Genomic DNA, 21625 nt, shown 5'->3' with positions numbered 1-21625 from the left:
TCCTACTCAATCTGGTCGATATAGGTGGGCAGCCTGGATTCGTGGAGATGTTTCCATTTCTAAGCAAAGGCGCAGGGATTTTCCTGGTATTCTTTCGACTGGACAAAGACCTCGATGACATGTGTCAAGTCTCCTACGAACGAGGAGAGGACAAGATCACACCGTATGATTCAACTTACACAAGCAGAGAAACACTCTCTCAAATCCTCTCAGCTATCAGCCACCATACCAAGATTGACTCGGATATTGACAGAGAGCAGTGTAGTAAACTGGGCAATCTAGGCTCTGCTAAGCCTGTTGCTACCCTCATAGGTACTTTCAAGGATGAACTGACAATGCAAATCAAAGTTGATCTTCTGTACGAGAAATGTTGTCACTCAGCTATCTACAAGAGCGATAGTACCACTGCTAGCAAAAGCGATAGCGATGGCACCACTGCGAGCAAGAGCGATAGCACCACTGCCAGCAAGAGCGATAGTATCACTGCCAGCGAGAGCGATAGCACTACTGCCAGCAAGAGCGATAGTACGACTGCCAGCGAGAGCGATAGCACCACTGCCACCAAGAGCGATGGCGATGGCACCACTGCCAGCATGAGCGATGGCACCACTGCCAGCGAGAGCGATGGCACCACTGCCAGCAAGAGCAATGGCACCACTGCCAGCGAGAGCCAAAAAGAACACGAACAAAAGAAAGCAATTCGGAACATTTTGACTCAACAGAAGAGTGATGAGCATGCTAACATCAATGCAGAAGACATCGCTGCCATTGAGCAAACAGTCAGCCAACACCTCAACTCAGACACTTTCAAGAAAGATATCCAAGACCATTTAGAGCAAAAGCTGAGAGAGAAAAACGAAGCCGTGACCAAGATTACCAGCAAGTTTGAGGATTTACTTTCTCACCCAAAAGACAAGAAGTTCATAGCAGTGGACAACTACGAAGGCACTGATTCTGATATGGAACCTCTTCGTGAACATCTTCATGGCTTATTGCGTAGCTATTTCAAAGATGCCAAGCTTCGAATTCGCCCACAACAGCTTTTGTTTGGAGTTGTACTGAGAAAAGAGTTTGACATTGTGTCTATGGAAGAATGCATTCGTATCGGGACGGAGGGGTTGAAGATGAGAGAGAAGGAGGTTCGATTCACCGTTTGGTACCTGGATCGGTACGTTGGAGCTTTGATTTATCATCCAGAGATCAAGGACAAAGATGGTTGGTTTGGGAACTTTGTCATTTGCAACCCCCAAGTGGTATTCAAGAGCCTCAGTGTTCTCGTTGTCAATCCGCTGCTGGAGCTCCATTCTGAAGACAGCCGTATTCAGTTTAATGATGCTGAGAGAAGGAATTGGATACTCAAGGGACAATTCTCACTGAAAACAATCACTCGATGCCATTCCGATGTAAACCCGGGTGTGAAGAAAGACCAGTTGATTCCTGTTGAGAAGCTGCTCATACTACTCGAGCATTCCCACCTCTTGGCCAAGATCACAACAGTGAAGGAGGACCATACCACAAAAGAGGTTGAAACGACGTATTTCATCCCCGCTATTCTCAAGTGTGCATCTCGCGAGGAACTAACGAAACCACCCCCCACTGGCATTGATACACCCTCTCCAATCAAGATCACATTCAAACCTCAATACGTTCCCATTGGAGTTTTCTGTGCCATGATCAGTGAATTGGTCTCAAGGGGGAGTAAAGGCAAAGGCATTCTGGGCATGACTTGGAAACTTGCCACTGATACCTCAGTAAAGAGAAACCTCGTCTCCTTTCACATTGACGAATCTGCCAAGCATTTTGTTACCTTGATTGCACATGTCGATAGCTACGAGATACGGATTATTCGACAGAATCGAAAGTACACGATGCACGACCTTTGTTCCTACGTCCTCTCAACCCTCCTGTTGGTGATGAAGGACATTAGTCCACTACTCACTCCGATTATTGCCTTCGACTGCTACTGTGGCAAACACGGAGATGCCACGAAACTGTGTGTCCTCACACCTGGAGTGTATCCCTGCTTTAACTGCACCAGTGAAGTCTCTCTGAGTCCTCACCAAGAATGCTGGTTTGCAAAAGTAAGAAAACTGTAAAAAGTGTGTTGCACTATAATTTGTGTGTACTAGCATTTAATTTTATTCGAATTGTAAGTATCGTAATAGCATATGCATTCATTGTACATGTGGTATACTGTATGCAGGAAGTCAGTCTGGGAAAGGATGCTTTTCTCAAGGCTCTGCCCTTTGCCACGAAGCGAACGTTGAAGGATAAGAACCTCACCTTCGAGTGGAGCAAGAAAGATCCTGAAATTGATGAGGATGAACACAAATTGGAATTCAAGGCGGCCTCGTTAAAGGATCACTTTAAAGGCTTTATCAGTTGTGAGATCTCCAAGAACCAGAAGCCTTTCTTGACCGTGTACCACTGCCTCAAAGAGAGTGTTGGTGAGAATAATGTCAGAGCATGTGTGCAGATTGTGTGTACATTGTTACGTGTGTACTGTACAATGTGTGATTATATTTGAATTGTTACAGAGGACACCTCCAGCTCTGAAACTGATCAGCTGTTTGCAGATGTAAAGGAAGGGATCAAAGAGATACGCTCTGACTGGTACAGCCTGGCCATAGAACTGGACATTGACTATGCAACTAGGAAGGTGAGACCTTAACAATGACTACCTCCACCACCTTGAGTATATTCTCCCAGTGTAGTCCCTTCATTCTAATTATGTGTGTGCACTATTTAATTGACTGCTACTGTTATTTAATGGTTGAATAGTGAGCGTTTCAATTGTAAGCATTCTTAGAATGAGGTATCTCTAGCAATGCTGACTCTGCATATTTGGTGTGGTCTTGTATGAAGTACCAACCTATTTAACAGGTTACTATAGCAACGTAATATTGAGCTCTTACTAAGTATTTAATACTGTGTTTCACTGTGTGTACTGATACAGAGTCTTGAGAAGGACTATCGCTGGGTTGAGCCGTGCTTTGAGGCCATGCTGACACACTGGGTGAAGCGCTCTTCTCCTCCCCCCTCCTGGTCTTCCCTTGTTAGAGCACTAGAGTCTCCCGCTATTGCTCGTGGGGACATTGCAACAACCATTAAGGTTGGCAACTATATTTAATTATTACAAGTCTTTACAGAACATGTTCTATAATTATACATTATATAAACACAAGTAACTAATATTTGATTTCTCTTTACAGACAAAAGCTACCAGCGACATCTCTCCTGATATTTGTCCTCTCACTGACTGTGGTAAACACATTAATCTTGATTTAATTAACAGCAGTGAATAATGATGTAGCTGATCTTATCAATACAATACAGAGTGTCCTTCAGTAATGTGTGTTTTAGTTAGTAGGCATTGCTTAGGATGATTGTGTGTTCCTTCCAGAGGGACTGAGTGTGGATCATCATTTGAGGGTAGTGAGGACTGCTGCCTGGGAGGTGAGGGGGACATGGCGTCCTCTGGGAGAGCAGTTGGGTGTCAATGAGGGGACACTAGATGTGAGTGCTCTGCTGTGTGTGTACTGAACACTGTATAGCAGTAGATGACTGTGTACTAATAGCCCTGTGCTCATACAGTCAGGCATCATCAGTTAACCCTTTCCCGGCTTTGGACGACATATGTCGTCCAGCGGACGGAGATTTTTCAAAAATTTGCTGTGCACACTGTGTTGGAGCTATGCACACGCTGTAGGTACCAGCACATGCGCATTGAGCTGCTCTTTCACGTGGTATTTTCAACATCTTGCTTTGAGGTACGCTTTGTGCAGTACGGTCGAAAGAAAAGTGACCGTTTGATGATGACTTCAAGATCTTTGTTGTACAACCTCAGTGGGGTTCTAGAGCTGCTAGACAGTGAGAATATCGATGCTTATGGCCTTGTAGAGTGAGAGGACAGTGGCTGGGATCGTAGCTAGGTAGGAAGCTACCTCAAGCTAAAAGATAAAGAGTCTGAGGAGCCTGAAGGAGCTGGACCAAGTTTCTGGGTCTTGTAAGTCTAGAGTAGCATTTGTACAACATACTGTATTCTGATAGCTTCAGGATAGCTTCAGTATAGGTTTGCTTAGGCTAGTTAGTACAGCAGTGGATATCATGAGCCATCATTGAACTTGTAAACGTGTGTGTAGGTGAAGAATGTTTCCCGGGAAAAGGGCGTCTGCTGATACGACCTCGCAGAGAAGTTTCGGCAGATCCTGATCGAACTATGTCACCGTGAGAACATTGAGAACACTTACTTAGTGTCTATAGTCACTTTGTGCCTTCGTATAATATTGTTTGTGTACATAATTGTGAATGTTTGTAAACAATCGCTAATTAGTTGGGGGTGGTCAGTTGCTAGGTAACGATGATGATGTCATGGTACCCCCGGGGTCTGGGCTACCTGTAGGAAATAGTTACGAGTGATTTCAATGTATGGTTCATACGATATGGATTTTTAAAGAAAAACATGTATTTATTCTGTATTATTTTGTTTTAATTAAAGCCGGGAAAGGGTTAAGGAATGTGCCAGCAAGCAGTGGTGTCAGTGATTGTCATAATTAGCCTGCATGTGCAAACCCATTTATTATTATTAGCCTATAGCAATAATTATCCTCATTCCTATAATCCTCTGTGTGCATGCCTGTGGTGTCAGTGACTCTATAGCTGTAGTAGTGAAATTAGTAGTTCACATGTACACCCACCCACACACACACACACCCACACACACACACACACACAGGCCATCAAGAGGGACTGTCCGAATGAGTGTGATGACTGTTTCACTAAACTACTGGAGCAATGGTTGACAGGATCCACCCCCGCCCCCACACTAGGAGCACTCATCCATGCACTCAAGTCTCCTGTCATTAGTCGTGGAGACATTGCCCAACAGATGGAGTCTAAACTAACCAAGCTAGCTTCACAGTAACAGCTCCACTGACTCCATATCATGATAGTGACTCGTACATCTTTTATTGATCAGAAACAACTAATTAATTTTTATGCTTTGTTTTGCTGGTTCCCACTCTTGCTAAGATTTGTGCATAATAATAATAATGCAGTGCATCAGCGTTATAATTATATAAAACCATATACAATTGCCATGGCAGTTTCTAAGTAGTTATTCAGGTTGATTTTATACATTAATGGCAGCATGCATGATAGCTAGCCTCTATCCAGGCCGAGTTTTTGCTTTTATAACTGTTAGTTGTTTGCCTAGCCGTTATAAAAGCGAAAATTCGGCCTAGGATCGAGGCTAGTATGATAGCTGAAAAGGTCTTCAAGCTTCTGCAAGATAATGGATAAAAGGGGAGGGGCTGCTGCATAATGGCACACTGCGCATGCGTATGAGTATTCACTGGGATATAGATTTTGCAATGTACCCACAATAAATTATATTGTCTCGTGTATTCTATTGTAAAATTTGATTATTTTGTATTTTTGTGTTTGATTTGCGGCATTCTTACACATATAATTATTTTCATTTTTGCCGATTGCCAGCAAAAATATAAGGCCTACTCTGCTGCTTAAAGCGGCTGCTGCTCGATATAAAGTGGACTAAGCGGTTCCAAAATGTGTCCAGTTTTGTCAAAAAATCCACAATTATCAATGACGTATCGCATTATCTACACATACCTAAGAGCTGCGTAGAGCCACTAATTTGGGGAATTCCCCATTAATCGCAATGTACCAGCAATGTAAAGTGAGTATATGGTTGCAAGTAAGTATAGGCTAGCAGTCATTTACTTGTGTGTATTAAGATAGTAAATGTCTACAATCTATCAGGATATAATTATAGTATACTATATTATTATGTTGGGTAGAATTAATCATGATTCAGAGTCAAGTCGTGGCTGTTTGTTCATGTCTACTAAATCTAATGGAGTTTTTCGTATGTACTTTCGTTTCTTTCGCTTAAATTGTGATGTCTCGTCTATTCTCGCTTCAGCTTTCAGAACCTCCCCCACTGGGTCATGCAGATTACTGGAGAAGTAGTGTCTCTTGGCGTCATCATTATTTTTCTCCACCCCTAGAGAAAAAGGTGATTAAAATGTTATTTCTTTACACTCGAACTCACCTTGTCCACTAAACATCTTGACATTTCCGTATTTTGAAATAAAGTAAGGGAAATGAAAGACCAGTGTGTGCATATAGGGCGTAATATTCTTTTCCTGAAACCCTTGACACTTGTGCTTCAAGCTCAAGAAAAGCCTTATCCAGTCTTTCGCCTATCATGATAGATTATAAGATACAATGGTTCTCCCTACTAGTAAACTAACACTATACCTTTTGCTCAACCACTTCACTGGGAGGTGGAGTCCAGCTAGAAACCATCTTATACAAAGAGAGAAATTCCTATAGAGCCAGACCATATAAATAATTATGTTTGGAAAATGCGAAGGGAAATTTAATTAGTACTCACTGTCCAAAGTTGGGCCATTTTAGCTTGAATTTCTTCCTTCAGTAGGTCAGCAAACCTCACTGGGAGACGTTCCAGAAACTTCTTGGTGTCGTTCCCCTGCAGTGATGTCCATTCGTAATGTCCAGAAGCTTTGCCATCTGGACCCCTTGCTTCCCATACCCTGAACGTGATACCACAGTCTTTAACGATCGTCTGTAGTGTTTGTAGGTGAGTGAGTATATGTGCGTTTCCTTGTCTGTCTTGTTTAGCAGATGCCACTATCTCTAGAATGAGATTTCTTGTTAAAACGTCAGCTATACGTAGGAGTAGGTGTAGCTCATCGGGTATTACATGGTCTGGCTCTATGTTCAGTATAGTGGTGTTGTAATTGATCCTAGTCGTACACTTGCTGGTTTACTGCTGGGAAGTGCGCCTTTTGCTTGTAGGGAACTCAATGTTCTTGCATTTGTTACGGTGTAGTCAGCCCTATCCTTTGACATATCCCACCTATAGCGGCAAATGGGGAAGCTAGGTTTAAGCATAATAATTATAGATATACCTTTCATCCTTCTTGATGGTACACCAGACACAAGCGTACATAGAGGTTGCTTTGTTGAGGCCCATACTCAGTAAAAGAAACTAATAATGCAATTTTTATAGTCAGTAATTAACTATACATTCTCACCTTGTAATCACTACCCAGGAAAAACTCAAGGCGGTACTCTGTTTCATCAACAGTGAGTAGTGGGTGTGAAATGATGTCGTTCAACTCCTTCAATACCTCAGATAGTCCTGAACTAATTGTTTCATACGACTCTTCGGCTTTTAGGCCAGCAAAAGTATGATTGCCTGTATGAATGTCAATATAAAAATATTTTTACCACTTTCTCGTTTAATATTTTTATTGTTAAGCTTACCCATGCCTGATAAAACATTGTCTTGAATTTCTGGAAATGCAAATGAGAGAAGTATGATATTGGATGATCTTGTGAATCTGGCTCCGTCACCACTGAGTTTTACTTTTACTGGTTGGGTGATAGCTTTCCCTGAATGAACCTAAAATAATCCATAATAATAGTGTATAATTTCTTCTTTACTTACGATCTTAGCTAGCTCTTCCTGGATTGCAGCTTTCGGTGGTCTATAAGCACCAGGATAAGGACCTTCGAGATGTCGGATGTCGAGAGAGTTGTTAATTGAGAGGCGAGCATCCTTGATTCGGTACAGTGGTGGTAAATCAGATGCGACGCTCAATTCATGATAAGCTTCGTCACTCACAGCAAACCTGTCAAGTACATAAAGAGCTTGCTGTACCCTCGCAGAATCGTTTGGTGAAAGAGCTGGCGTTTGATGTTGTGGCTTGTGAGATGGGCTAGATAAAAAATTGAATTTGATGGGAGATCCTGTCTGTTTGCGTAGCTCTAAAGATTCTGGCTGAAGACCGAATGATTCACAAAACCAAAGCGCTTGCTCTGCAGAGCTCTTACAGTGTGCTAGCTTTCGTTTTACCTGTCGTGGTGATACCTCGTGAACTTTTTTGCCTTTGTTGATGTGTGCTGTGGTAGGTCTACTTGTTTCGGGGATTGTTGTTGGCTGTGGAGATTCAGTGGATAGTTGCTGCTCAATTTCAGAATACGATTCTGCTTCTCCATCAAGCACGAAGAGGTTGTATTCTCCAGCAAGTACGGCATACCTCCTTCTTCCTTTTAGCCCCCGTATCTTTCTTGCTACCTTGCTAGCTTGTTCTGCAAGCCTTTTCTCCAGACGATCGCTTTGTGCTAGTTTAACTATTGTTACCATGCTATTAACTAAGCTAATGAATGTCTCTTCTGCCTTCTTGTTCATGTACCAATGATGCAGCAACTCGATAGGAATAGAGAGAGAGAAGTTTGGCTGTACTTGTGGTTCTGTGTGGCTGAAGTCAGAGTACTTCTTTGCTGAATTTGAGATGGTGATGGACAGGCTCTCTGCTCTTCTGGACTGCTTGTTTACTGCCATAGCTAGGAGGCCCGGGATAATGGAACAAAAGGTCCCTTGAGCTGTTATGTAACAAAATTAATTAGCCATGTCAATATGAGTGGGTGGGTGAATAGGCTGCGGTGTTATCACCCACTAAATTAACCACAGTACTCATTCAATAGCATGATAACACTTCTCAGATGCATTATGGCGGGTATTTTGCGACCTCTGGCTCTCTTAGACTTATTACAAAATGGCTGACCAGCAGAAAGAGACATTCTCAAGATCCAAGCTCAAGAGGCTCAATCGAAAAGCTAGAGTTGACAAAATTGGCAAGCAGCTGTGTATGGAGAAGAAGAGCCTTGAATGTGCCGAGAAAAATGTTCAGAATTGGAAGAAGAAGGCAATAGATTATAAACTGTAAGTTGCTGATTAACAGCCAGTAAATAATATTGTTCATACAGGGAACTCAACGTGTATCGAGCTAAGCAATTACGGACAGGAACTCTGGGAACATCCTGCAGTCACCAACGACCACTAAAGTTGCTAACAGCAGCCATGAAGACGAGTGCAATCAGTCTACCCAAGGCAACTCCAAGAATGTGTACGAATGCTGATATTATGCGAGGAGTTACTGTAGTTCCAGAGATAAGTGAGAAATGTTTAGCAGATGGGGGTGGTGATGTTCATATAGGAAATGGTCGGTTTGGAACATGCTCTCGTATGATTTTTAAAGAGTGTTTTGACGTCTGTGTCAAAACATTTACTTCCGACTCCTCAATCGAATCGATTAGGCATGAAGCCAGTATATTACTTACATTAAATTCCAGCCCTTATATACCACACTGTTTTGGTATTTGTTCCACCAGGAGAGCTTTAGTAATGTCTAATGTAAGCGTGAAGCAGCAACAAGTTTCATTATATTCTGCCTTGTATTCGACTAACGAAATTAAATTAAGCCCTAAGACATGGATGCAAATACTGATCCAAATTTGTGATGGTCTATCATACATGCACAAGCTGAGTATTCTTCACAATGATCTTAAAGTAGACAACGTAGTATTAGGGACTACTTTGTTAGAATGTATCCGGCCATGTATTGTGGATTTTGGAAAGGCATGTAAAGAAAAGCATGCTAAGAAGTACTGCCTGACCGAGGAACAGAAAGTTATTTACATAAAAGAACACACTCAAGTAGCTCCAGACCTCCGCGATGGGCTTGTTTTACAGAGCACACAGAGCGATATATACTCATTAGGTAGAATAATGAAGAAGATGAACTCCATTGTAATTAAGTCAACTGAACTTGCCCATGTAATTAAGGAATGTCTTTCTTATCATGCTCATGACCGTCCTAGCTTAGAAACCATTTCTCTTACTGTTGAATAATTATTATGACTATGTGACTAATTATGTCTTACATTCATTCGTTCATGTTTAAATCTGGTGCTAGCTTTAACTATGACATAGTCTATGTATAATTGTAGGCCAATCCGTGCTCTCTAATGGAAGGCTGACAAGGTTAGGTGTAAGTCGGGATGCGTGTTGACCCAGCCATTTGTTTGAGAGTCATTAAAAGCATTATGGTAGAGAATTGGCCTGAAGCAGTTAGTTATGAGTCACATAGTGCGTATTGGCTGCTCAGGTTGGGCCATGCATGCATTAACAATTAACAATTAACAATGATCAACAACGTTTTTTCACCAGATTTACACATACAATTTCAGATAGTAGTCTAGGTGACTCTAACATTTCACCATTGCTATTTCTATATGTTTTCGGTCCATACTTAATTCTAGGACATACTACAATAGGAAAATCTACTGTGCAGCCATTGCCATATCTATCATACAAAATATACCAACTACCTATAAAATATTCATCGTTAAAATCAGTTTGTTGAAGTTGGAGCTTTCCGCGGGTCATTTGGGTTCCTCGATCTTTAAATAGGTAACGAAATACATCTAGCCGGAAATCTATAGTTAAATTACAGGATTTTACAGTACCTAAATTTAAACTACATTGAATGGACAGAACAAATCTTCTTGTTGCGTCGCTTATAAGCTCGGTATGTGGTGCTTGTGGTGTATTGTATGATCTGAAAGGGGGGAAATGTGCAGATATATAGTAATACACAGTGCACTGCCATGCCATACTTAATAATCTTACTGGATAGTAGAGACAGTCACATCTTCCTTAGCGACCCATGAAGACTGTTCCAATGAGTAACCAGCCCACTTTACCAAATACTCCGTTTTCCCCTAGAAATAGAATCAATCGTATAGGGCTATATATCATAAAATGTTACGTACCTTAGTTAGTCGATGATGAATTATCCTCTCAACAAGGAAGACCCCTTCTGGCAGACTGTCATCAGACTTACAGCTCAGAGTGGTTCTCACATCTCGTGCTTCCCGCATGCTAGATAAGTCCATGTCAGCCGAGCTTACATTATGGAGGTAGGAATAGTATCCTTTCTCAGGTCGTTGCCTCTTTGACGAGTCCATAACAGGTCGATCTGCATGAACAGGTCTGCTGGAAGATTAATAATTAGTGACCATAAAGATTTTATCTCTATTCATTTGACACACTTTACTACCATTGATTGCATGCTATTACTGTCATGTGAATCAGTAAATTACTATACAAAAAAGAACAGAGAAAGAATTGAGTCATGGGAAATTGCTGCCACTTCCACCCGTACCCGTACTACATCGACTCCGACTTACGAGAGATCAGGCACCACAGGAACTCCTTTCCTATTGGGTCGCTAGTAAAGATGGGAACTGAGGGAAAACAATTTTATTTTACAACAGCAGATGATACTGGAGCACATTATTTTCCGATGGGGTCTCAGAAAAAGGCCCAGAACTATTTAAAGAAAGTTGTGAGGCTCAGCCAAACATACGATGTCCAGGTGTCAGAAGTTTTAAACCCAGACTACACGTTGCTAGGATTTAGAGCCAAAAAAACAAAAGAAGAAAGCACAAAAGAAGCGGACAACAAAGAGCCAAGAAAGAAAGTTAAATTTAATTTAGTAAAAGTGTTGTAACTAGAACAGGACTGAGAAGAATATGACTGAGAACTCACTACTATACTGTACTGTTCTATATAATTATTTACTGTGGTAGATCTCTCTAGTCACTGTTACAGGCCGGTAAAAGTAATAACAAAATACTGAGCTGGCAGTACTGCATGCTCAGTATTTTGTTATTACTTGTACCGGCCTGTAACAGTGACTAGAGAGATCTGCCACAGGATAGAATCTACCACAGAAGTCTACATGAGCTCAACCAACAGGTAAACAATAATATTACTCACCAAGCACCAGTGCAGTGAACGTAGCTAGTTCAGCGAAGATCTTGCGCACGCACTACAATAGTCTATAGTAGCATTTATTTCCGCAGTAGTTAAAATGATTGAGTAATATTTGAATTTTCATATAAATAGAACAAATATTTAGACAGGATGCTAGAACAATAATGTCCAAAATACAATGGCAATTGCTGGCAATGTAGTACTCCTGCGGTCCTCCATGTTGTCTCCATGGCATCTCCTTGGAGACTCTGACGTCAATGGCCTGGAATATTCTCAGATCCAGTTCCAGAAGCTCAGTTCCTTTGAAGCTTGTAGCTCGCATGTTTGCAGGAATGTTAGGCTAGGAAGCCTTTTGGAGCATTGTAGTTGTCTATTTGGTCATGTTTTATTGATTGCTATTGACTTGATTTTTTTGCAGCCTTCCACTGTGTTACAAAAACATCGAGAACCATCCACTGTGTTGCAGAAACAGCGCGAGCTTTCCACTGTGTTGCAGAACATCGTGAGCATTTCACCAGGCTGTGTTGCAGAAACAGCGCGAGCCTTTTACTGTGTTGCAGAACCATCGCGAGCATTATCCAGCCATGGAAACATAGAGCTGGATCATCGGAAGCAGTGCAGGCTGCAGGAGTCATTTGTAAGTTGAAACTATACGTCTGCATGTTCATCTTGTGTGTATCTTGTTGCATGTTCATCTTGTGTGTAGCTTGTTTCATGTGGTGTGTGTGTATCTTGTTGCAGCTATTGATTCGATTGTTCAGTCTCTGGCCTTTGAGTGTATTGGTGTTGCTTTGTTTGCTGAGTGTGGTGGCCCCTTCTTGACTGTGAGGTGTGTAGGTCATGCAGCTTAATAGATACATACTTGCCAGCAAAGCGCACGTTGAATGCATGTATGAATGGCTAAACTCGTGTCGACAACGCTTTTTATGTACTGTTTTAAATACGCATGGCTAAGAGTATATTATCTGCATGGCCTTGAACCTTTTGGTGGTTGGGGGGGGTGGTGTCCGTAGCACTGAAGTAATCAATCAGAATGTATGTGGAAGGTTCTTCAATAGCCGGGTCACAGGACAGCATCTTCTTGTTCTTGAAACCGTTGTCAAAACCAGCCTTCAGGGTGCAATGATGGATTACTCATGGCATTCCAGTCTATTGAGGGAGCACTCTGCTGTTAGTACCTGCCTAAAGGGAAAGCAGCACAGGATCCTGCCATAATTGGGAGTGTTAAGATCTCGTTATAAGTTCCAATAGTTAGTTAGCTAGGATCATTAGAATAGCTAGCTATAATAATTTATAGTTAGACAACTGCTAGCTGCTTCTTGGCTTATACTAATCTGTTATGACGGCTTTTTTAGGATCTTAACTCGGTGCTACTGCATGCACATGGAATTGGTAAGTTCAGGCTTTAACCAAACTTTAGGTGTGCCAAGGGAACTGTAGCCTTTGACTGGATTAGTGAAGAGTAGTTTTGAGCACTTGTGCAAGCCTTGCATGCCAGGCTTGTTGCAACTGGAGTCGACAAGGGCTTCAAAAGCAAGGAGGTGTTGTCTCTGTGAGTCTACTGTTGTTAAACCATCCCACACATTCTGGTTGATTACCTCTGTGCTCAGTTAATGGTACTCACAGTCACAGGGTCCCTTTAGTTTATTATGCCCTTATTGTACTAGTCCCTTGGGCAAGGAAACTACTGGTGGTGGTCCTCTTGTGGTTGATTTGATTGGTTGTTGTGGGGTTGGGAAATTTTGTTTCTTCTGCACAGTCTGGTTTGGTGATGATGTGTGATTTGATTATAATGATTTGTCTGGTCAGAAGTGCATTCATTCCTGGTCTGGTATTATGATTATAATAATGATCTGAATTAATTGGTGGTGTTCGCCGTTGAATTGATTTGTTGTTGTGGCAATTTCTCATCTCTTCTCTGCACAGCACAAACAGCTATGGGTGTAATTTTGTTGTCTGGTATTATAATTATGTATTGTGTGTGTATTGATAATACTAGGCTGATAGTTGTCAGCTGTGGTGGTGATTGGCTGGTATTGTATTGTGTGGAGTGGATGGTTTTGTTTGAACTGCTGCTCTCAATGTAACCATGCATTTGCTTGTTCTCTTGCAGCCACAATGCACACACACACAGCTCCTCCTACTATAGCCACTGTACTAGTGTTTCATTCTCTCACTGCTTTTGTGTCTCCTCTCTCCCCCAGGTACAGACAAGCCATGCTGCTCTGGGACCCAGGGAGGATTACTAACCTCATCACTGTATAATGTATTGCAGATACGAAAGGGGGCAGGGCTTGACTGGAGATGTGGGGGAGGGGCTCAGATCTCAACGCCCACTACTATCATTTATTAGTGGTGAGTGTGTGTGTGTAGATTGTCTTGTGTGCAGCTATGGAGACACTCAAGATAAGTATGGCTGGCTTCAATGGTGTGTAGGTCGCTGTTTCTTCACAGCAAAAGATAAGTAGCTCCATTGTGTACAGTATCTCTCATGCTCTCTGTGTAGGTTGATGGTTGTCCCGCTGTAACAGCATACACACAGATAAGTAGCTAGCTATGTTGTGTGACAAGTCTCTCATGCTCTCTGTGTAGGTTGACAGTTGTGGAGGAGCCACTGTAACAGCATACACACAGATAAGTAGCTAGCTATGTTGTGTGACAAGTCTCTCATAATTATGCTCTCTGTGTAGGTTCTCATAATTATGCTCTCTGTGTAGGTTGATTGTGTGTGGAGGAGCCACTGTAACAGCATACACACAGATGAGTAGCTAGCTATGTTGTGTGGCAAGTCTCTCATATAATTATGCTCTCTGTGTAGGTTGATGGTTGTGTATATATGGATGGACAAGGTGATGGTTTGATGGTCTGGCACTACCTAACACTGAATGGCTGCTGTACTCAATATATAATTAATATGAAACAACGTAACATAATTTAAAGTTTTGTAAGAACAAGAACAATAGTATAATTATAGTTGTGAATAATTATGATCTTAGAGAATCGAAGTTGACAAAACATTTATTTATCACAGTACTATAATTATTGACAAATCCTTGTTTCCTTCTATCGAGAGGTAGGTACATGACTTCAGTCAATTACCATCTCCATCTCCATGGCAACTATAAGCACATTTAGCGACCGACAACCTGGAAGAAGGAAATAATTACAATATCTCGATCTAATTAAAGGAACTTGCCCTAACATCTCTGTACAGCGTCCCTCATGATACATGCCGGGGGCTGGTGTTCAGTCCTGCACACACACACAGTATATATACATCATTTATTGTACACGTCAATGATCATAATGTCCCACAAATTGTCACCCAAATTAATGCATGTATGTAATTATAGAGAAGTGAACACTAACTAACCCAAAACACAGTCACACATGCAAGGGGGGAGTACAGTGCATAAAAAATACTAACTATTCCAACTATCGTGTAGCGGGTCATTTTCGTGGTGCATTCAGCCCTCTCGCGAGAGCCTAAGACGTTCGCTAGCGCATTCAGCCCAACTTGCGAGAGCCTAAGACTTTTGCTGGTGCATTCAGCCAACTCGCGAGAGCCTAAGACTTTCGCTGGCGCATTTAGCGCACTCACATAAAAAATACAACACAAGGGGGGAGTACAGCGCATAAAAAACATCCAACTATCGTATATATAGCGGGTAATTTTCGTGGGGTTATTTTCGTGGCGCATTCAGCCAACTCGCGGGAGCCTAAGACTTTTGCTGGCGCATTCAGTCCACTCACGGGAGCCTAACCCCAACCCACCCGTACCATTTAAAAGGTCTGTTTCTAAGCATTCAGAAAACCATAACATTTTTGACTTTCGATCCACAGAATTTAAGTTATGACAGCCGAAAGATTCACGAATTAAACGGAAGGTGGGTCTTTCAACAGCCATAACAGTTGATCCATGTCAAAAATTTTATAATATTCCGAAAGCTTAGAAAAATACATTTCAAATGATGTGTTTCAATCCAATATTTCATCCGGGCCCTGAATTTGTTATTTTTAGACCTCAGACCATGGGGACTAAATTGGCAAATATCAAATAAATATGGTATCATTTGAAAGGTCTGTTTCTAAGCATTCAGAAAACCTAAGCTTTCGCTGGCGCATTTAGTGCACTTGCATAAAAAACACAAAACAAGGAGGTACAATGCAGCTGTTGTGAATTATTGAACCTCCACTCATGGGAACGTAAAACTATTGCTAGTGACTAAACACAGTCACACATGCAAGGGGGGAGTACAGCGCAAAAAGCACACAAACTACAAAACACAGTCACACATGCAAGGGGGGAGTACAGCGCAAAAAGCACAAACTACAAAACACAGTCACACATGCAAGGGGGGAGTACAGCGCAAAAAGCACAAACTACAAAACACAGTCACACATGCAAGGGGGGAGTACAGCGCAAAAAGCACAAACTACAAAACACGTAAAACTATTGCTAGTGAATTGAACCCACTCACGGGAACGTAAAACTATTGCTAGTGAATTGAACCCACTCATGGGAACGCAAAACTATTGCTAGTGACCACTCACGGGAACTTAAAACTATTGCTAGTGAATTGAACCCACTCACGGGAACGCAAAACTATTGCTAGTGAATTGAACCCACTGACGGGAACGCAAAATTATTGCTAGTGAATTGAACCCACTCACGGAAACTTGAAACTATTGCTAGTGAATTGAATCCACCCACGGGAACGTAAAACTATTGCTAGCGAATTGAACCCACTCACGGGAACGCAAAACTATTGCTCGTGAATTGAACCCACTCACGGGAACGCAAAACTATTGCTGGTGAATTGAACCCACCCACGGGAACGCAAAACTATTGTTGGTGAATTGAACCCACCCACGGGAACGCAAAACTATTGCTGGTGAATTGAACCCACCCACGGGAACGCAAAACTATTGCTGGTGAATTGAACCCACCCACGGGAACGCAAAACTATTGCTGGTGAATTGAACCCACCCACGGAAACGCAAAACTATTGCTGGTGAATTGAACCCACCCACGGGAACGCAAAACTATTGCTGGTGAATTGAACCCACCCACGGGAACGCAAAACTATTGCTAGTGAATTGAACCCACCCACGGGAACGCAAAACTATTGCTAGTGAATTGAACCCACCCACGGGAACGCAAAACTATTGCTGGTGAATTGAACCCACCCACGGGAACGCAAAACTATTGCTGGTGAATTGAACCCACTCACGGGAACGCAAAACTATTGCTAGTGAATTGAACCCACCCACGGGAACGCAAAACTATTGCTGGTGAATTAAACCCACCCACGGGAACGCAAAACTATTGCTGGTGAATTGAACCCACTCAAGGGAACGAAAAACTATTGCTAGTGAATTGAACCCACTCACGGGAACGCAAAACTATTGCTGGTGAATTGAACCCACCCACGGGAACGCAAAACTATTGCTGGTGAATTAAACCCACCCACGGGAACGCAAAACTATTGCTAGTGAATTGAACCCACCCACGGGAACGCAAAACTATTGCTAGTGAATTGAACCCACCCACGGGAACGCAAAACTATTGCTAGTGAATTGAACCCACCCACGGGAACGCAAAACTATTGCTAGTGAATTGAACCCACTCACGGGAACGCAAAACTATTGCTAGTGAATTGAACCTAAACTATTGCTAGTGAATTGAACCCACCCACGGGAACGCAAAACTATTGCTAGTGACCACTCACGAGAACTTAAAACTATTGCTAGTGAATTGAACCCACTCACGGGAACGTAAAACTATTGCTAGTGAATTGAACCCACTCACGGGAACGTAAAACTATTGCTAGTGAATTGAACCCACTCACGGGAACGCAAAACTATTGATAGTGAATTGAACCCACTCACGGGAACGCAAAACTATTGCTAGTGAATTGAACCCACCCACGGGAACGCAAAACTATTGCTAGTGACCACTCACAGGAACTTAAAACTATTGCTAGTGAATTGAACCCACCCACGGGAACGCAAAACTATTGCTAGTGAATTGAACCCACCCACGGGAACGCAAAACTATTGCTAGTGACCACTCACGAGAACTTAAAACTATTGCTTGTGAATTGAACCCACCCACGGGAATGCAAAACTATTGCTAGTGAATTGAACCCACTCATGGGAACGCAAAACTATTGCTAGTGACCACTCACGAGAACTTAAAACTATTGCTAGTGAATTGAACCCACCCACGGGAACGCAAAACTATTGCTAGTGAATTGAACCCACTCATGGGAACGCAAAACTATTGCTAGTGAATTGAACCCACCCACGGGAACGTAAACACTAGGGGGGAGTACAGCGAATAACTATTCCAAGCACTGTTAGATAAGGCCTATTACATGAATATGCTCAGATCAAAGTTTGGTCAGGGAAAGAGAGATCAAAGTTTGGTCAGGGAAAGAGTCACACTCTGCACGCGGCAGTACTCACTGTTTCTTAGGTCGATTGTATTTTTATCTGACGTCCAATGGCTGGATCATCATCAGCATCCAACAGAGTGAACAACTGACCCTCACGAATCTAACAAGTGAGAGAACAATCAGACCACTCACTCACTAGTAGATAATTCCACCATAACAATTATTATCTTAAACATTTTTATTTCTTCAAATCAACTTGAGCTGCAATAATTGATAGTGTATGTACAGTCTTGTAGCACTACTAAATACACACATTATCTTGGAGACTGACACAAGTTATGGGGCTCTCAAACTTAGGCCTGATTTAACACAACGCTTTCCCCATAAAATGTACAATTTAAGCAACTTTCAGGAGATCAGAACTTCACTAAAAAGCAATCAATATAAAAACTAAGAGATGCATTCTGTAGCTCTAGACAAGGCCTATCACATGACATGCTCAGATCACAGTTCTAGTGGGGGAAAGAGTCACACTCTGCACGCGGCAGTACTCACTATTTCTTAATTGTGTTCCTTTATTTGCACTGCAAGACGTCCAATGGGTTGTACGCAAACTCCACAGTGTCACCTTGTAACTCCTCCATCATATGTTGTCATAGCAACTTGTCACTGACTCCGCCCCTCTCGTGCTCTCCATCACTGTACGCAATGAAGTAACGGATCAACAAATGTGTAGCAATGGATGCATTTGTCACAGAGGCTGTATAGTTTGATCACTAGTAATGATATCTATTAGCAGATATTGAATGCCAGTCATCTAAAGCAGCCTATACACTATACTAGGTGATCCACTTTTGATCATGACTAGCCACTCACTTGTACTCGCTGCGCTGCTCTTTGCCTTGTGATCCATTGCTGCTGGTCTTTTGGAGGAGTATCCACCCGATATCCAGCCATATGGAAGCTCCTAGAGGGAAGGACAAGTGAACGCTTTTCCTCACCAGCCGTCTCCATCTTGTGTGTGAGCGTGTCTGGTAAAGGTTTATCAAATCTACAAAATGAAACATATTTTGTCTAATGGTTTGACGATCATTACCCACTGGCCATGTGGTGCATTCATTACAGTTCTAATACTCTGAGAGCACATCCATTGGAGTGGTTCTACTAGCTAGCATGGTGCACTGGACACAAATGGACCAACACTCTAACTCAGGAGAAAGGTGAGCGCTACCTTTATTAGACTATAAAGTATCATCCAATAGCTCTATCCAATAGTTGATGATACCGTAGAGCTAGAAATAAATGATGATTAATGCTATTTTTGCGAGCGTATTTTTGTATTTCAAGGCCTGTACAATCCATTCAAATCACGGTTATTCAATATTACAAAGCATTTAAGCTCACATGATTATAATTATTTCCACTGATTTTGATTCAGATTGAGAACATACTCCATGACTCTGTGCACGACACGCTATGTGGGTGAACTGCAACAAGTCACAAACGTGTGAGGAAGGGGATCTTTTAGCCTCGATCTCAGGCCGCACTGAAAATGAGGCCATACCACTATCTATGATGTGGCCTAGCATATGCCATTACCTACTCAGCGTGAATGTGATCTGCTGCCAGCATGTGCCAGTCCAGTGGCTGTGCTATAGGATAAGAATGGATGAATGCATGAAAGGATGGAGGTGAGGGGAGATGCTTTGTAGAGACGGCACCTGTTGTAGGCTACTGATAATAATCACGAGGTTCATTGTTTTGTTCGCTTGCCCATGTGTTAGACCTTATTGGTGGAGGGAGGTCAATATTGAGCAACCATAGCTGGCATGGGCTCAGAGATTTCATTTGTGGTGGTATTTTACACTACAGTATGGTGTAATTATTTATCCATGCATGTATGGACATGTGGCAGTACTATTGGAGGTGACCTTTCACTAATCATGACCTTTCAATGACATTCTACCAAATTGCTTTGTTTACTGTGAAAGGGGTGGAATGTGACACCTCTCTGAAAAGGGGGAGGATCTGTGCAATGATTATGTTTACTGAGAAACAAGGAAAGGGGCGAAATTTCCTCTTTATGTGTGAAACACGTTTGCTAGTAATACTCATTTGAAAGCTCTCAATGAGACGAATGTAATGGTACCCATATTATCATCACATCCTCACACAACACACACCCGCCCACACATAGGCACTACTGTTCAAGCTGTGCTTCATGGATACTCCATTTGGTGACAACCCTCTAGCCATAGTCAGGGCTCAGTACAGCATTCCTGAAGACTCCCCCTACACACAAGACCTGCATGCACAACTTGAGAGGTACATGTACACACACCCACACCCCACCCCCTTACACACACACACACACACACCAGCCTTAAGTCCTAAGTGTATTGCTCTAATGATTCTCCCCCTCTTTGTAGCGTATCTGTTGACCTCTGACCCTGAGCTGCGTCCCAGTATCTGGCAAGTGTGTGAGGTGGTGTCCAGGATCACAGGAACCACCAACCATGTCACTAATGTCTTTGTGAGTACCTTACTATTAGTATTACCCTGTGTATGTATAGTGGTGGGTAGACCAACAGTGGCTGTATTATAGAGGGTGGCCTGCTAACACAGGTCCAAACACATGCTATGGAGACTTTGGGGCCCATTAACCTGGCTGTATTATAGAGGGTGGCCTGCTAACACAGGTCCAAACACATGCTATGGAGACTTTGGAGCCCATTAACCTGGCTGTATTATAGAGGGTGGCCTGGTCCAAACACATGCTATGGAGACTTTGGGACCCATTAACCTGGCTGTATTATAGAGGGTGGTCTGCTAACACAGGTCCAAACACATGCTATGGAGACTTTGGGACCCATTAACTTGGCTGTATTATAGAGGGTGGTCTGCTAACACAGGTCCAAACACATGCTATGGAGACTTTGGGACCCATTAACTTGGCTGTATTATAGAGGGTGACCATAATAGACATGCTCCACTCTATATACTGCTTATTGAACCTCCCACCCCTCACACACCTAGACATACCTGCCCCCCTCACACACACACACACACACACACCCACACACACCTCACAGACTGGCAGTTCATTTCCTACGGATGACTTTTGTAGCACTTCATTTGACGGACGTTCCTCTACCCCGCCCACTCATAATACTGCTGACAATACAAAACGAGATTTGTTTGGAGCACCTCCCTTTGGAGAGGGTTCAAAGGTTACGAAGACAATGACAAATGTAGATCAATTTGGAGCAGTTCCTTTTAGCTGAATTTTAATATTTATTTTTCTGTGTGTTTATAAGTGTTGTTTTGTGTGTAGTAGGATCACATGACTCGACTATTGACTGTTTGCATATAATTATTATAAATGGATTTTTATGTTCAGTGCTTTTACTTCATATGCAATTGTAATATCTTGTTGAAAGAAGGTCAAAAATAAATGGATTTGTGCAGTGCTTAATTAACTTTGCTTTGTTTACTGAGAAAGGGGAGGCCGGAATGTGACACCTCTGAAAAAGGGGAGGATCTGAGCAAT

The 21625-nt window shown here is 42.3% G+C and overlaps 3 protein-coding genes and 4 long non-coding RNA genes across 8 annotated transcripts in view; 4 read left to right on the top strand and 3 right to left on the bottom strand.

The window, feature by feature from the left end:
• Nucleotides 1-5061, top strand: part of LOC135345989 (uncharacterized) — a 12623-nt gene extending 7562 nt beyond the window's left edge. For both annotated transcript variants that reach the window (XM_064543562.1, XM_064543486.1), the window contains 7 exons: nucleotides 1-2081; nucleotides 2204-2447; nucleotides 2538-2659; nucleotides 2957-3112; nucleotides 3213-3264; nucleotides 3404-3516; nucleotides 4736-5061. The exon at nucleotides 1-2081 is cut by the window's left edge and continues 552 nt beyond it. In XM_064543562.1, coding sequence (XP_064399632.1) covers nucleotides 1-2081; nucleotides 2204-2447; nucleotides 2538-2659; nucleotides 2957-3112; nucleotides 3213-3264; nucleotides 3404-3516; nucleotides 4736-4924 — 2957 coding nt within the window. In that variant the 3' untranslated portion in view covers nucleotides 4925-5061. The remainder of the gene's footprint in view (nucleotides 2082-2203; nucleotides 2448-2537; nucleotides 2660-2956; nucleotides 3113-3212; nucleotides 3265-3403; nucleotides 3517-4735) is intronic.
• LOC135348512 (uncharacterized) lies at nucleotides 3523-4324 on the top strand. The gene is made up of 2 exons (XR_010398781.1): nucleotides 3523-4006; nucleotides 4143-4324. It is a non-coding gene; the product is annotated as an uncharacterized LOC135348512 (long non-coding RNA).
• Nucleotides 5062-5722: 661 nt separating the features above from the next.
• Nucleotides 5723-6626, top strand: LOC135348130 (uncharacterized). Its single transcript, XR_010398667.1, has 2 exons — nucleotides 5723-6037; nucleotides 6461-6626. It is a non-coding gene; the product is annotated as an uncharacterized LOC135348130 (long non-coding RNA).
• On the bottom strand, nucleotides 6033-6560 carry LOC135348774 (uncharacterized). Its single transcript, XR_010398814.1, has 3 exons — nucleotides 6419-6560; nucleotides 6283-6351; nucleotides 6033-6224 (listed from the first exon to the last, which is right to left on the bottom strand). It is a non-coding gene; the product is annotated as an uncharacterized LOC135348774 (long non-coding RNA).
• A 139-nt stretch (nucleotides 6627-6765) lies between the features above and the next one.
• Nucleotides 6766-11880, bottom strand: LOC135343055 (uncharacterized). The gene is made up of 7 exons (XM_064540005.1): nucleotides 11678-11880; nucleotides 10669-11142; nucleotides 7499-8436; nucleotides 7315-7453; nucleotides 7083-7246; nucleotides 6957-7036; nucleotides 6766-6904 (listed from the first exon to the last, which is right to left on the bottom strand). The coding sequence occupies exons 3-7, from the start codon at nucleotides 8393-8395 to the stop codon at nucleotides 6766-6768; spliced, it is 1419 nt and encodes a 472-aa protein (XP_064396075.1). The 5' UTR covers nucleotides 8396-8436; nucleotides 10669-11142; nucleotides 11678-11880.
• Nucleotides 8435-10429, top strand: LOC135347097 (kinase suppressor of Ras A-like). The gene is made up of 2 exons (XM_064545006.1): nucleotides 8435-8776; nucleotides 8821-10429. The coding sequence occupies exons 1-2, from the start codon at nucleotides 8610-8612 to the stop codon at nucleotides 9743-9745; spliced, it is 1092 nt and encodes a 363-aa protein (XP_064401076.1). The 5' UTR covers nucleotides 8435-8609; the 3' UTR covers nucleotides 9746-10429.
• Nucleotides 11881-14674: 2794 nt separating the features above from the next.
• LOC135348884 (uncharacterized) lies at nucleotides 14675-18179 on the bottom strand. Its single transcript, XR_010398819.1, has 2 exons — nucleotides 18146-18179; nucleotides 14675-14926 (listed from the first exon to the last, which is right to left on the bottom strand). It is a non-coding gene; the product is annotated as an uncharacterized LOC135348884 (long non-coding RNA).
• Nucleotides 18180-21625: the final 3446 nt, after the last annotated feature.

Source organism: Halichondria panicea, chromosome 1 (assembly GCF_963675165.1).
Source record: "Halichondria panicea chromosome 1, odHalPani1.1, whole genome shotgun sequence".
Lineage (NCBI taxonomy): Eukaryota > Metazoa > Porifera > Demospongiae > Suberitida > Halichondriidae > Halichondria > Halichondria panicea.
This window is presented reverse-complemented; position numbering and strand designations above follow the sequence as displayed.

Coding starts and splice junctions, on each gene's coding strand:
- LOC135343055 (XM_064540005.1), bottom strand. CDS start 8,395: ATGGCAGTAAACAAGCAGTCCAGAAGAGCAGAGAGCCTGTCCATCACC. Junction 7,037..7,082: donor TCCTGGGTAGTGATTACAAG/GTGAGAATGTAT, acceptor TTGCATTATTAG/TTTCTTTTACTGAGTATGGG. Junction 6,905..6,956: donor ACCATCAAGAAGGATGAAAG/GTATATCTATAA, acceptor TTGCCGCTATAG/GTGGGATATGTCAAAGGATA.
- LOC135347097 (XM_064545006.1), top strand. CDS start 8,610: ATGGCTGACCAGCAGAAAGAGACATTCTCAAGATCCAAGCTCAAGAGG. Junction 8,777..8,820: donor AAGGCAATAGATTATAAACT/GTAAGTTGCTGA, acceptor TTGTTCATACAG/GGAACTCAACGTGTATCGAG.